Source organism: Pomacea canaliculata, linkage group LG8, assembly GCF_003073045.1.
Source record: "Pomacea canaliculata isolate SZHN2017 linkage group LG8, ASM307304v1, whole genome shotgun sequence".
NCBI classification, from domain to species: domain Eukaryota; kingdom Metazoa; phylum Mollusca; class Gastropoda; order Architaenioglossa; family Ampullariidae; genus Pomacea; species Pomacea canaliculata.
In genome coordinates this window covers 10,626,960-10,641,703 of record NC_037597.1, presented here as the reverse complement: position 1 = coordinate 10,641,703, position 14,744 = coordinate 10,626,960, and the positions used below count along the sequence as shown (strand labels likewise).

The 14,744-nt window shown below is 46.8% G+C and overlaps 1 protein-coding gene across 1 annotated transcript in view; it reads left to right on the top strand.

Moving 5' to 3' along the window:
* Positions 1 to 554: 554 nt before the first annotated feature.
* The window catches only part of LOC112569897 (B-cell lymphoma/leukemia 11A-like), a 56,397-nt gene continuing 42,207 nt past the window's right edge, over positions 555 to 14,744 (top strand). Inside the window, 1 exon segment of the mRNA XM_025247961.1 lies at positions 555 to 1,859. Coding sequence (XP_025103746.1) covers positions 1,805 to 1,859 — 55 coding nt within the window. The 5' untranslated portion in view covers positions 555 to 1,804.

Genomic DNA, 14,744 nt, shown 5'->3' with positions numbered 1-14,744 from the left:
TGTTGTGGCAGGAATTGGTCTCGACGTTGCTAGACCGTCTGCAGTCGGCGGCGTGCTGAAGGCTGGCTAGCAACTGGAGGAAATGGAGCCCTTTGCTTTCCGAGTTGGCCCCCTTGACACTAGCCTCCTTTCCGTCTCTTTTACTTTGCCAGCTCCCTTCGTCCAGCCCTGCCACCCCTTTCCTCCTTTCCAGTAGGCTCTCCTCTCTCCTTCCCCACCCTCAAAGCTTACCTTGTTGGTTTGATTTTCTATCTTCCCCCGCCCCCACCCCCTTCCGCCACTTGTCGTGTTTCCACCTAGGCACCGTACTGTGTAGTCGACTCCACCCCGAACTGGCTGTCTCTACTGCCGCACAGCCCCAGCTGGGGCTGCTGTTTTCAAGGAGGCTCACCTTAGATGACCCGCACCACTGCCCCACTTTACCCGCCGATAGCGTGACCTGTGCAAAAAGGGGATGGGAGGGGCTTGGGTGCTAGGGTATGGGACGGTTCACCTCGGGTCAGAGGTCATTCGAGGCTACGATCACCTTATGGTCAGCGAGGTGCTGGAAGAGAATGGGCAAGTTACACGTGAACGTATGACGCGTGCGCGTGCGCGTGTGTGTGTTTGTGTGTGTGTGTGCAAACAGCGCGAAAAGTCGGAGGAAAAGTTAGTTGCGGTGATACCGGGTCTGGTGAGGACACACGGCGCGGCAAAGGGCTGTGCCTGCCAGCCTGCCTGGCTCGCCAATGGCTCGCGCTGGCTTGTCCTGGCTACTGGCCTAAAATAGTAACACGCCAGTGCTGGCAGGCTGGGGAGGGGCAGCGAGGGGCTGGGTGGGAAGACACTATCGACTCTTTTAATACCGCGGTGCGTGTCAGTCAAGTGAAGAAACGAGAGTTTTGATGAATAAAAACAAAGGCTGCACTAAGGAAAACACGCCCCCTGTCCTCCCCCTCCCCCTGCACCTTCGCCAGTGACCAGACAGCGTAGGTCGCGTGTAAAGTGGTGCGTGTGTGCGTGAGCCTGACAAGCCAACTGTTACACACGCAATCGTGAGCTAATGTCCATAACCTTACACAACCTTTCACCCCTCGATGAAATGGACTGGGCCGGTCCGCGGGGTCACTTGACTGCAGCACACACTACGGGCCACCACGCATCAGTTGACCGCAGCCTGTCGGGGCGTGCTGACGGTGTAACACCATTGGTCTTCGTGTGTACACCAGGATTACACATAACCTGTCCAGCGACCGTTGCCACTTCAAGAACGGTGCCGTCGCCTTTATGGACTGATCAACCCTTCACCCCTACAGACCAAATTGTCTTTTGCCGACCGTTTCTCGAGCCGTCAGCCTGTACCTACGGTTGTGTCCGGAAAAAAAAAACAACCCACAACTCGAGCTTACTCTACGCTGGAAGAGTCCGTCGCGCATGTTTCAGTCCCGTTGTATTTACTTTAACGTGCCGTCGTCTGCAAGTGACCGGTGTGTATCGCGCACGCCTGTAAGTGCTTCGGAACAAGCACGCTTCGACTAAACGCTTGCGTTGGCAGGCATCGGTGGAACCGCCGCCTTGTGGCAGGAGTAAAAAAAGTTCACTTCGGTGTTGGCTGTTAAGTGGGCGAGAGCGTCAGAATGAGATGACCTTAATTGACCCCAACTTTGGTGTCCACGAAGAACGGAGTGAAAACATCAGATACGGAGGAATACAGCAGGTGCTGCCCAAATCTTTCCCATAATTCAGCATCGCCGCCATCTTTGTTATTATTCTTTGTCCAGATGTAATCCCGACAAGATCACGATTTAATGAGGAGACCGGCACCATGTCATCACGCCGAAAACAAGGCAGACCTCAACAGAGGAAGACTGTGGACTCATGTGAGTAGTCGTTTTATTAGTCTGATTTCTGTTACTTTTTTTTTTTGAAAATTCGTCGTTTGAAAAAAGTTCGTCTGCTTCTACCATTGTAACGAGTTTCTGACCACGCACCTCACTTTCCAACCCTTTGTTAGTCATGCAGTAAAGACCTTAAAGATGAACCTCATGCTGGTAAAGAAAAGTGTAGGAAGTGTAACTTCTAGTTTTCAGCCTTTCACTTAAAATTAAACTGTTTAAAATTGCCTTGATGCGATAGTGCAGCTTCGGTGATCTGATAGATCGAGGTGACAAGACGTTGGTGACTGTAGATCTGTAGTATTTACTTCGTATGACGACTTGAACAGATGGAAGATGCACAGAGTTTCTGATGCGCTGCGCTGTTTATTTGCTGTCACCCTATACAAAACTAAATGCATGGTTTGTTTATTGTTAATGGCTATAAAACTGAGTGGTTGTCGCCTCATGCACATGGCATGCATGCACTATCTCAAGAGTGCAAGTGCACGGCGTTCTTAAGGTGCGATAATTCAGTCTTTCTGTTCCATGTTCGATAATTGAAAACGAACAAGAGGGGATGAAATCTGTAATCTACAGTAGGTCGCATGGTCATCTTTTCACAATGTTTTCTTGTTCACGTGTCTGTTTATGAATGCCATCTGACCTTTGACTTAATTCACAAGTGACTTTTAGCGATGTTGGAAATTCGTAAAAACTATTTAACACTTTCTTGTTTCCTGTTTGTTTTGTCTTTTGAAAGCATTCTAACGCTCAAATATTTGAGGAGACGTGAATGAGAGTAGTGGTAGTTGAAAGTTATTTGCAAGCAGGGTAAGTCAGAAAAGTGCCAACATCCCTACAAGTTTGGTAGTGTGAATTATTTTATGTTTCACTTGAATCAACATCCCATAACTGTTAAAAGGCAGCTTTGGATTTCTGTTCTATAGTTTACCACATATTCAACAAACTGTTTCACATTGCCACTATGCTAGATGGCACCATTATTTTTCTTAATATGTCAATGTTTATAATTTTATTATCCCTAAGCCCCCCATCCACTCCAAGATGCATTTTGTCATTATTACCTCCCCCTCCACCGCTTTTTAAATGTTATTTTAGTGACTAGAATATGACTATGCAATTCACTCCTCAGACATCATGCAAGGCAAGCAGAAGTCTAGGACAAGCATTTAGATTTTGGCTGGAGTGAGGTGGGCTTGTTTTCAGGCATGCATTTGGTACAAGTTCTCATCTTAAGACTGCATGTAAAGTGTTTCCATTTTATGGCGGCAATATTTGCAACACTGTGACTGTTACCATTTGTGCTACTAAGTTATGAGGTGAAGGTTGGGGCAATCACTTCTGCAAAGGACTAGAACTTGTCAACTATGTAACATGTCATTTGAATTCTCTGTGTGTGTGTGTTGCTAATTTTATAATAGGCTTTGCTGTATCCCTTACTGTGGCAGCGTTTGTCTTAAGTTTGTAATGGAAGCAAGACACTGATAATTTAGATTCTGTAGCCAGTCATGCCCAGAGCCTGATTCTGTGCTTTGTGTGCTTGTTTATATGGGGATAATACACTTGTTGGTACAACAAGCCTCCTTTCCAAGCATCTCTTCCATCTTTCAGCTAGTATTTAGTTTTCCTAGTTTGTTACTAAAACAAACCTATTGTACCTAAATCCCTTCTTACAATGATTTTTCTTTGACCTTTTTTTCTTTTTTTTTCAAATTTTAGTATTGTGTTTTGCTTTTAAAATCCACAAAAGTAAGACCAAAATGTTTGGCTCTTTGGAGCAACAAGTTCACTCAAATGACCAGACTGTTAAGATTTCAAAAATAGCTTGTATTTTTTTCAAAGTCTGCATGAATTAAAAAAAAAACAACAACCCACAAGAACAAGGAAATTGGTGTCTGTGTGGAGAATGATGATGACCAGTGACATAGAGTTTCCTGTCAACTGCCGAAGTTGAAGTCTGCACCATCCTTTTATGCGTAGTCGCGGCCTAAATGTAAACAGAACAGTAGTACTTCATTGCTGGTAGATACCACGCTAGCTGCTGTTGACCTGCAAGGAGAGTCATTAAGGGTGACAGCTGCTGCACGTGAGTGGGGGGAATTCAAAAGGTGATCTCAGGAACTGTTTGATTAACTAAGCTTCTGCTTATAATGTGTATGTGTGTTGGGGCAGGCAGTTGTACTGGTGGACAGGCCCATCTCAGCCCCGTGCACCCATCATCCATTGGATAAGTCGATGAGTCCATTAGGCCAGTCAGCGGAGCGTCGCCTTAAAACTAGAACAATGGACTTACATCGTCCTGCTCTACTGACCCATTTCATGTCAGACCTGGGTGTGCATCTCGTGCGATTGTCAGGAGGATATGTAACAAGTGAACGTCCTGCGCTCACACCACAGGCCCTGTAAATCCAGCTTTGTTTCTGTTTCTGTGACTAGACACGTGTCCTGAAATGTCCTGAGAGGTGACGCGGAGTGCATGGCGACGGCTTATATTCCGGTCATTGTGTTAGAATAGTGTTTCGTAGTAACAAGAAGCTTGTTTAACAATAACTCAATGTAAGCTTTATTGGTATTCACTGCCGAACTCAACCGTAAGGGAGTATATAGGTATTGTACTCAGCCTTTGTTGTTGATAAACAAAATAACAAAGGAAGATAGCGTAATACTTTAACAGATGGACGGCGAGAAATCTGTACAGTAGATGTGAAATTTGTGCAACAAAGGTCAGTAATTCTTCATAGGTATGTTCACGATCTTCTAAAAATTCGTGTCTTTTTTTTTTTAAACTTCCTTTCCTCCTCAACCGTATCACAGAAATACAACGATATTTTTTCGAGATGGCTATTGCTTCTTGCCGACGTTGCCAAATGAGAGCAGGTGCGCTTAGAGCACTGCTGGAAAGGTTAGAGTTTCTTATTCCTTATAAGCCATTCATTCAGATGGATTCATCCCATCCTCGACAATCTTTGTACGTATTCTCAGCTACTCTAAAAGAAACTTCAACAATCAGATTCGACCATTATGCCTACCTCAACATTATTTGCGCTTAGTCGCAGCGCAGGTTCAGAGCTGTTCACTGAAGTGAGTTGATATTTCTCAGAGCTCTTGAACACATTCCAAATATTCCCGACAAAGAATTGCTAGTTGTTGGTTGGGGGGGGGGGAGGATATAATGATCTACCCAATGAAACTGCCGCCATACTTCATATTTAGGTGAGGCCAGGGCCAGGTGTGAGGGAGGGCGGAGATGAGACGTCACCGTCGGAGGCTCACCTCCCTGATGAACTTAGAACATAGCAGTATACAGCGAACTTGGCGTGAACACTGACAGCGAGATGTGTCGAGACAGGAGCAAAGAACAACTATCTGCATTTTTAGAACCAAAATATCTTTGTTCTCGTGTCTCTTTCTCTCTACTTTCATGTTGTATTTACCATTTTGTTTATTTTTAAAAATCTGTCCTCACATTCTAGCTTATTCGTTGTTCAGAATGGAATCTCTTTTATTTAAATATATACAAATTTGTTTTTAAAATTGATTTATTTATTAAAGAAATGACTTTTGTTCCCGTAGTATTATTAGTAGCGACTCTTGTCGGATCTCGAACAGAGAGGTTGACGACAACAGCGCACAGGTAGGCGATGGCAAGGTGGGACATTTAAAGGGAAGTAGAAACAGGCAAGAGAAGCATAACTCTTGAAATTAAGCACTTTCCTAGTCTAAGCATTGTCGCAATAGTGATAAAAATATGCTAGCTCGAGTTTTTTTCAGTTTCAAGAAGTTTAAATACACATAATATCGGGGTTTAGCCAGTTAATGAATGTTTAATCTATTTTTTAAAGAATCACAGTTGTAAATGTTCCTAGTTGAGTGGAGCTGTCGGTGCAGAAACAGTTTGCGCAAATTTACAAACACAGTGGAACATGACTAACGTGTTCACACAAAGGTCTTGTAAGGTTCGTTGTATCATAGCCCGCTAGACCAGAGCAAAAAATGTACCCTTCTCTGGCTTTAAATTACTGAATTTGGAAAAGTATTTATTATACATGACTATAAAGCTTTAATTAAAGTGAATGTGTGAATGTCTTTCTAATAAAGATTTATACTGACGAACAAGTAACTACAGAGCAAATAATTGTTAACGTAAGATTTTTTAAGAAGTCTTTTCATTTCTTATTTTGCACGAGTGAAATATAAGTAAAAACTTTTTTTCTTCAATATGAGGAGCGGGGAAAAAATTGTAGGTTGTGTTTGTGAAGCAAGGTGTAATGTGATCCAAGTTGCTAAAATCGTAGAGACCATAAACAATCCTTTTCAAGCTAGAGCAAGCCGGATGTAAAATGCACGCTAAAGACCTGCTTAGTCTCGTTTTGGACAAGTGTAGCTTCAACTACTTATATTTTTTGCCCCCGTCTCCCTGACGTCGCCCAGACCTTTGCTGTGGCCGCATTCTACCCTCCTACCGTCCTACCCACCCTCCTCTGGCGATGGTGGACAGACCGTGACGCCGTTGCGAATCCTGTTAAAATCTACAGGCCCACGCCCAGCTGCAGAGAGCAGGGTCGAGGTGGGTGTGGAAATACTGGGGAAAGGTGTTTGTGTCGGAGGGTAGGCCTACAGGGGCTACTTGCGGTGACGAAGGGTCCATTGTGCGAGGTGGCTGGGTGTTGGTAGTGGTGGAGGTGGTGGGGGAGATGGTCGGTGGCCGGTCTGCCGGGGTGCTTCTTAGAAGACCGCTACCCATTGATTGGTCCTGCCCATGGCCGTTGTGAGAGCAGTAGGAATTGCGAGGAGACTGGCCAGTTCGCTTGCGCCTTCCCCCAGTCGTTTCTCCTCTCGCCACCCCCACCTCCACCCTTCTTTTGTGGCGTCTGCTACGACTCTTCCTCCTCACGCAGTGCCCCAAGATGCAGGCTTGCCTGTCTCCCTTCCGTACTCGGACATTGGCGCGTCGGCAGCGACCTTCCCACCCACCCCCCTTGGGTTGATGGCGAAGTGCATCGCGGACCCTGCATGGCGGCGCTGCTCGTGTCGCGCACGACAAGCGACGTGTCGCGTACAGCCAGCCAGCGTTGATGTTGCTTCGATTCAGTGAGGTGTAAACACAATGCTGCTTCTACTGAGAGAGTTGAGGGACGGGTAGTGGTGGTGGCGGGGAAGTTGAACTGAGGAACGAGAACAGGGGGCTCCATTTCCTCGCTTCATTTGTCAGTGGGGTCTATTCATGGTAGCTCGGTAGCTGACCAATGATTACGGAATAGGCGATAGATCGTAATTCGCCGCCATCATTCTGTCACCCTTTCGTTGGAATTGGCAGCTGGCGTGAAGTACATTTGTGGCGCGCGCTTCTCCCCGTTTTCGTTGCGATATATCCCGTGAGCTTTTTACAGTTATTTTCACAGTAGAATGATTTCACTTTTATCACATTGACAAATGCATTTAAACTTTTTATGTGGATTTTTCGTGAGCAGGAGCTACGATATATATTTATTCCTCTCTCACACACAGCGCGCGCAAGCCATTGCGGGATAATTAACAAGAGCAGATTCTCGCAGTGTGGGAGGCTAACTTGCAGTCCTCTGTAGCCGTCAAGGTGTTTATGTGTACGTGTGTGGGTGTGAAGGGTAATGGGGGGTGGGGGTTACAAGCACTTTCATCCAAGGCCTGAAGTTCCCTGACCCTAGTGTCGTCGGCCCATGAGTGAATGAGCCACGTCACCGCCGCGCGCTCCCCGCCCCGCTAAGCCTCTCTTTGCGGTCAGCTTTGCGGCGAACGTACGAGCGGGCGTCGAGTGTGCCCTTTCGCTTTTGTCTTTTTGTGGACCTTCAGCTCGAAACAGCAAGAAAACAGTCGGGAAGTTGACCCTGTTCAAGGTGACACTACACTGACCCATAGCGGTGTCGACAATAGCGATGTCGACAAAGCAGTTGACCCTGTTGAAGAATGCGTGCGACCTGGAATGGTTGGGGGAGAAGAGGGGCAGCTAGACTACACGAGGAATGACTGAGTGCACAGTGCATTAGTTTTAGGATTAGCGGTGTATTTTCTGACATGTAGACTGGATAGCTAAAGAGAATGCTGCCTAAAAAAGTAAATAAATAAGTTCTGATTTGTGAAAGAAGGAAGCCTTATTTGAAGCAGTATGCGACAGTAAGATAAAATCTTTTATATATGGCATCTACGTATCTACCCTCTCTTGTTCACACATCTCGCTGTGGTTTATGCCCCAGAGGGTGGTGGGTGGGGGCAGCAAAACCCTAACAGCCATTGTGCCCTTGTCAGGGTCACGGAGGGACAAACCTGACAGGTCTGTGATGTAATAGCCCTATCACAGTCACCGCTGCAGTGGCAGGACTATATTAAGGCGGCAGGATCACCCAGAATGATTGAAAACATTTTTTTTTCGATGACAGTAACTTAAGATGTGTCATTTTATTCATAAATCTTTTCTCTTTCAGAGGGTAAGTTAAACTTTTGCCAGAGCTATGTAGTTTTTTAGATAATTGCATCTACACAGGGTAGGGGTGGCATGTCAGAATGCTCCAAAATGGAAAATAACATTCAGTCACCTGCAACATGACACACAAATAATAACAGCTCCCAATATAACTTCTAAATAATAATTACTCCCTACTTCCGTGCACTTCCGCCAAGTTGAAAGCATGGCTTTGTGAATGTTTTTAGTTACATTTTAATTAAACTTTGGACCGATTATTGTGGCTACAGTTGTGACACTGTAACTATGGCTAATGATCTGTGTGCCAAACTTTAGCGAAAACCTACGTTAGTGCTGACTGTCTTCCAGTTATTTTCCACATTTGTTAACAGATTTTCTTGAAACTTTGCACATATACTCCCAGATGGAGTGGCTCTGGTATGAACTAAAATCTCATGCCTATGTTTAATACTTTCTGAGATATAAGGGCACAAAAACTGTATTTTTCAGAAAATTTTAACACTTTTTAAAATCTTACATCACAGACAAACCAGATACACTAGAATAATGACTCTAGTTCATGCTACAGCTACACTTCTTCTCCAAATGTAGAAAAAGTATTTTAGCTCAGTCTCTGATACTTGGGTCTAGACCAGTTCTGAAGTGTAGGCTAATTTTATTAGTGTCGCGAGGGCATATTTTTCATTTATTTAATTTTTTAAGCCCTTTCCTCATTCCAGAAACCATCAAGATGTCAGTATCTTAAAAATACAACACCTTAACCACATTCTGACAAAATTTTATGTTTATACATTAATTAGTTGGTCCATGTCACTCAGAACAAATTTGGTACCCAGTTTTGGGTGATCCTGCCGCCTTAACCAACTCCCCATCAACTTCTCTTGCCAAGTCTTTTTTTTTAATAAAAAAAAAAACTTGCTCCCACGTTGAACGGCGCGTCATTCTTTCGCGTTCTTATACTTTCTGAAACTTCGAAATTCCTGGCTGAAAAGCTTTTATTGTATCTATTATGTGTCTATTGTATCAAGGCTGGTGTGTCGTGTCCGGACAGCAACGCTCCGCAAACACACACGCAGGTCATTGACAGTGTGCATGCGTGCACTACACTTGCACAGTCGCGACCTTGTCCCGTTGAGTGACCCGCTTGTTACCCTACTGTTTGCTCGTCCCATCTCGCCCGCCCTGTGCCAGTGCTAGATAGTACCGTTGGTGCTGGTGGGGTTGGCGGTGAGGGCGTCAGCAAAGGGTTACAACAGCGACTGCTGGTCTCCGTGTCGCATTGTGACAACCGGACACACAACACAGCTCAAGTGGTGTTTTTTTTTTTTTTGGACGAACAATTGATAAAGGTTACATGATTAATCAGTACGGCATCTGCTCGCTGACCCTGTCCTGCGGGTCGTCGGCAGAGAATCGAGTCTCGTGATATCAGGGGTACTTTTCAAATTGAAATACGTGGGTAGATGTCGTGAACGACGACTGGTGCGACTTGTTTTGCTGATGGCTGGCTGGCTTTTTCTCCCCCCGGTAGTAGACTGGTCCAGCAGACACGCAGTAACGTCCTCACTTCGCTGCTGTACCAAAAATATTGTCGGCTTTTAAGGTCAGCAAGTGACCTTACGAGGACAGAGACACCACCAGTCCACCCCCTGCACCCCAGTTCACGCTCCCTTCTCGCCTGTCAAGTGGCCAACGCAGTGCGGGGGCCCCTTCAGGGATGGCAGACAGCTGGCCACAGATTGCATTGGCTGGCCCTTACATGAAGGTGACTCATGTGTGGCTCGGTTGCGCCAGCTCTCACAACAGGACAGCTGCCTCCTTTTGCCGTACCACGGTGGGTGGAGGTAGAGAAGGGTCGGAGCAGTTGAAGTGAAGGGCTGGGGTGGGAAAGCCAGTGGGAAGGTGGAGGGTGGGTGGGATGTGAAGAGGTGAAAGGACATAGCGCGGAAGACGAGTGATAATGGATACCAGGGTTACATTTTTTTTTGTTGGGGGTGGGTGAGAGCCAGGATGGGCACCGAGCGGGTCGTCCCTTTTCCGTCCGCTGGGTAAAAGCGGCCGGAGCAAGAAGGGGTGTTGGTTGTATAACGTAATAGGAGCTGCGCCAACGGTCACCCGACCACTGGCAACCCTCCAGGCTGTCCTGTTGTTGTTAGTCGCGGGGCCGTGTCAGTGACAGCAGGACGGGCCAGGCGGGCGGCCAGTTCTACTGTACTCACGACGCCCCCGTCCCTGTGGTAGAGAGGGAGAGCAAAGTCTGTGTGCGTGTGCATACACGTGCGTGTGTGCGCAGCTTTTTTGTTGTACGCGTCACAGCCGCGTGCCAGTCTTTTTCTTTGCCCTTTTCCCTCCAACTCCCCCCACAACCAACTTGCCTCCACTCCTCCCCCGTTGTCGGCACCGCCAGCGTGCACATGCTACACACACCATCCATAATTCACGCTGGCTGCACAGACGCCATAGTCCAGCGACTCCATCTACTTCGTGACATCGCCTCGCTTCCATTTCGCACACACACACATATGTGCATACCGTACAAACGGCACATGGCGGCCAACTTGCCAGTTAAATACTTGTGCGTATGCTTGTTACGGCAAGCCAGGTCTGGCAGTCTAGTCAGTGGCTGGTACAAAACAGTTTAGAGGAAGGGACGGGGAGAGGAGAAGGACGGGTCCACGGTGTACTGGCTATTCACATCCGAGAGGGCATTAAAATGCACTAGGGGGTTAAAAAAATACTACTGATAGGATATGCTCTGTTGGCTCTTTTATCCCTCTCTCCCCTCGCAGTCTGTAGGGAGCGTTTTGTCCTGCGAAGAAAAAGGGTAGGTGAAGAGACGATGGAGAGGGGTGGGGGGAAGGGTCACGAGAGGTCAGCGACAACAGGCCGTAGAGGAGGGGAACAGCGGTGTGCTGCCTTCCCATTGGTCACTTGCCGTGCTGTCGCAATCTGCCTCACCTTGGCCATTGAGTGGCACTAGGTCAGTGGCGGCGAGGTTCGGGACGGATTACAGCTCGGGCTAAAATAAATCAAAGCGACCTGTTACACGGCTAGGACATGTCCTTACTTGGACGGGCCATCTCGGGACAAGCAGCTAGCGAGGTGCTGTCTATGTCGGTGGGAGCGTGGGAGGGGGAAGGATGGTAAGGGTGTCCATGGCGCAGAGGGCGCGGCAAGACAGAGATGACGTGAGGGTGGGTGTGTTTGTGGGGTGGGGGGGGGGCTTACTTTTTTCTGCAAGACTGCACAGCCTTCAGAACTCCGAAGAACCACCCACCCCCTTCTCCCTTCATCAGCCGCTACCTCTACTACTTGATCTTTTTTTTTACAGGCCGTAGCTATAGGGCTTTGCGGTATCGGGCGAGTGTACTCAAGATGGCCATGAACATATGGCAGTTAAGAGGGGATTAATTAGCCATTCCCATTGTTTGCTTTTTGGGCGTGTGCAGCTGCTTGTACGCAGTGGGCGGTGTTGACAGTCTTTGTCCCCTGGTTGTCGGCTTTGTGTCCATTTGCAGCACACCGGCCACCGAGGTATTCACAAACAACACAAACATCTCTACCCCCACACTTCCTTTCCCAAATCTTCCCCACCGCTTCCCTTCCCCAAAAGTAAATCTCTAACCCATTTTAAAGTTAATTTTTATACAACGTTCAAAAGTAGTCTGGACGGTGAACCCAAGGCGCAGTGACCTAGGACTCATTTGCGCCTCTTTTTAGGACTTCATGAGGTGGTGTGGATGTGACGGGGAGGGGAAAGTTGGGGGTCAAGCTGCATTACCAGTGTCGTGGGAAGGGGCCTGGCAGTTGGGAAGCGAAGTTCACACCGCAGCCTATGCATTCCCGTTGCAGCCTGCCCAGGGTGGCTACCTTCCTACTGCGATGCCCCCTCTCCCCTCCCGTCCACCTCACCAACTCCTTGTGTTTACATCATGACATAAGCGCGAAGACCCAGTGCTTGGATACTGTATTGTGTATGTTTACCTCAGGGGTAGCCAGGGCGCGGTTATGACCCGATCGACCCTGTCCAGTTCTTTGGTTGGTGTCAACAGTTCCAAGCGACACTAGTCCAGACGAACGTGCACAAAATAAATAGTGAGCAGGTTAATTAAAACACTGCTTAAGTGTCGTGGGTACGACTAAACGAACGTTGCTAACATTGTTGATGGCTGCCGAGTGGCTGTGTGATAAGAGTCGCTAATCTTGTTTGTGGCTCTTCAGTTGTTGTATGCTACAGTCGTTAACCTTGTTAGTGGTTTTGTAGTAGTTGTATTCTGGAAGTTAAAAACCTTGGTGAGGACTATTTAGTAAGTCGTTAGCCATGTTCACATTTGTCTAGTTGTATGCTGGGGGACCCAGACTGTTTAGGTGTCACCAGAGCTACCCCAAGCACTCTACCGGAGACTGCCTGCTACGGATGGTGACGATGAATTAGCACCAGTCACCAGCTAACCATTTTGCCTCGACTCGTAACACCATAGTCATCAGTGTGAATATCTTGCATCCACATCTAACATTAAATAAAAGAAGTTTCCAGTAAGTGGTGGTGACGCGGATCAATTGATTAGCATGGATGAATGCATCATCCTACACTGGTCTTTAGCAACACTTCTATGTCCTGCACATGGAACCCGTTCCTCAAAATATTTGAAACCTTACTTCTTCTGTCATGATGGATTGCTGTCATCTTTGTTGTATCAGCATGCTGACTATACACATACATGCAGATTAAGTACATACTTTATACATGCAGAATGATGTACTTGCACAGTGTATACACATGCTTTACACGCCTTAATAATATCATGATATTGAATTTTTTTTAAACTCTAGAACAATACTTCACACAAGAAAGGGAACTGTTGCATTTAAGACCTGAATGAAATATCTGTTAAAGAAAAAAAAGGGGGGGGGGAAGGTGGGCAGAAAAAAAGAAATGAGCATCGGTGATTTTTAGTTCTAAGATTAGATGAGGTAAATCCCATTGTTATTGATGATGATGACTAGATGAGATACAAATCTACGTAGCATATAGTTTGTTTATGATAATGATGAAAACAGCATTAGTAATTTGTGTCTTAAAAACAACTGCAGCTTAACACAGGTTCTGGAACTGGCGTGTGTGTAGCTACAATGATAAGATAGTAAGAATGAGCACATCTGGGATAATTTATCTACTGCCTATGAAGCGATTTTTCGAACTAGATATAATTAAAATAAAGCAAAGCTAAGAGTTTTTAAAGTAAGTATTTTGTGGCGAAAATATTAATTAAAATGGCATTTCAGCAATAAATTAGCTGTCATTTCACGTGCACACAACATGCATATTTGTCAGCGTTTCTAATATGCGCAGGGAGGACAGCTTGCTTGTTCTAGTCGGTGGCAGTGGTGGCCATGTATAGACGACACACTGCAGGGTAGCAGCTCTCGTGGTTAATGACACAAAAGCTTTCCGCTAATAGGTAAAGTCCCAGCCAGCCAGCTGGAAGTGCCCTGCAGCCTCGTGTCCAGAGTGATACTGGAAGGTGATGGTCCATGTAAAGCGGATGCCTTGGTCTTAAGGTGGGACCCCTGTTGGTTCGCTGTGCGCCTAGCCTGTATACAGCTGTGGGGCGATGGAGGAAGTCATGGGTAGGAGGGGAAGGGAGAGGTGCCGAGTCTGGCAGTCTCTCTCTCTTTCACTCTTTTTCTCTGGCAAGGAGGGCATTTTGCCATCCGGTGCCGTGCACTGCGGGTCATGCTACAGGCCCCTTCTCGGCTATCCCAGCACCTCACCTCTCCCGCCTTTCTTCTTTCCTCCTCCTCCACTGCTACCCACCTACCACCACCACCACCATCTACTGCTGTAACCCACCTTTGCTCCTTGTGCAGACCGGGTCTACCACCCCTTCCCGTACTCTCTCCCTTTACTCTCCACCCACTCGTCTTCGCCTGTGTGTCCCTGTGCAAACCCTTGCCTTGGCCTCTAATGCCTATAGCAGTAGGGGCCTGCAATGTGCAATGGTTGCGTAAATAAGTTCCCTGCATTTTCACGTGAACGGCGCATGCTTCTTACCTCACTTCCTTTCGCAGCTTGCCCATTTCTGCCAATTCCGCGTCCTCCTCCTCCTATCTCTCTTTCGGGAACAGGGTGGGTGGGCTCCACAAATTAATGGTCAAGACAACGGGGTCCTCTTGGAGGCTGGGTGCATGCGGCCTGTTTCAGTGCGGCAGACGAAGACGAGGAGCTAAGGAGGGGTAGCATTGATCAGAGACAAACTCCTAGAGATACAGCCTCCGAACCCCTTAGCTGCGTCTTTAAAAAGCCATTCGAATTATTTCATTTTGAGAAATCCGCATTATACAGAAAGAACGTTAAATTGTGAACACATTTTGTAGGGAAATTTTTATTCCTTCGACAACTGGACACA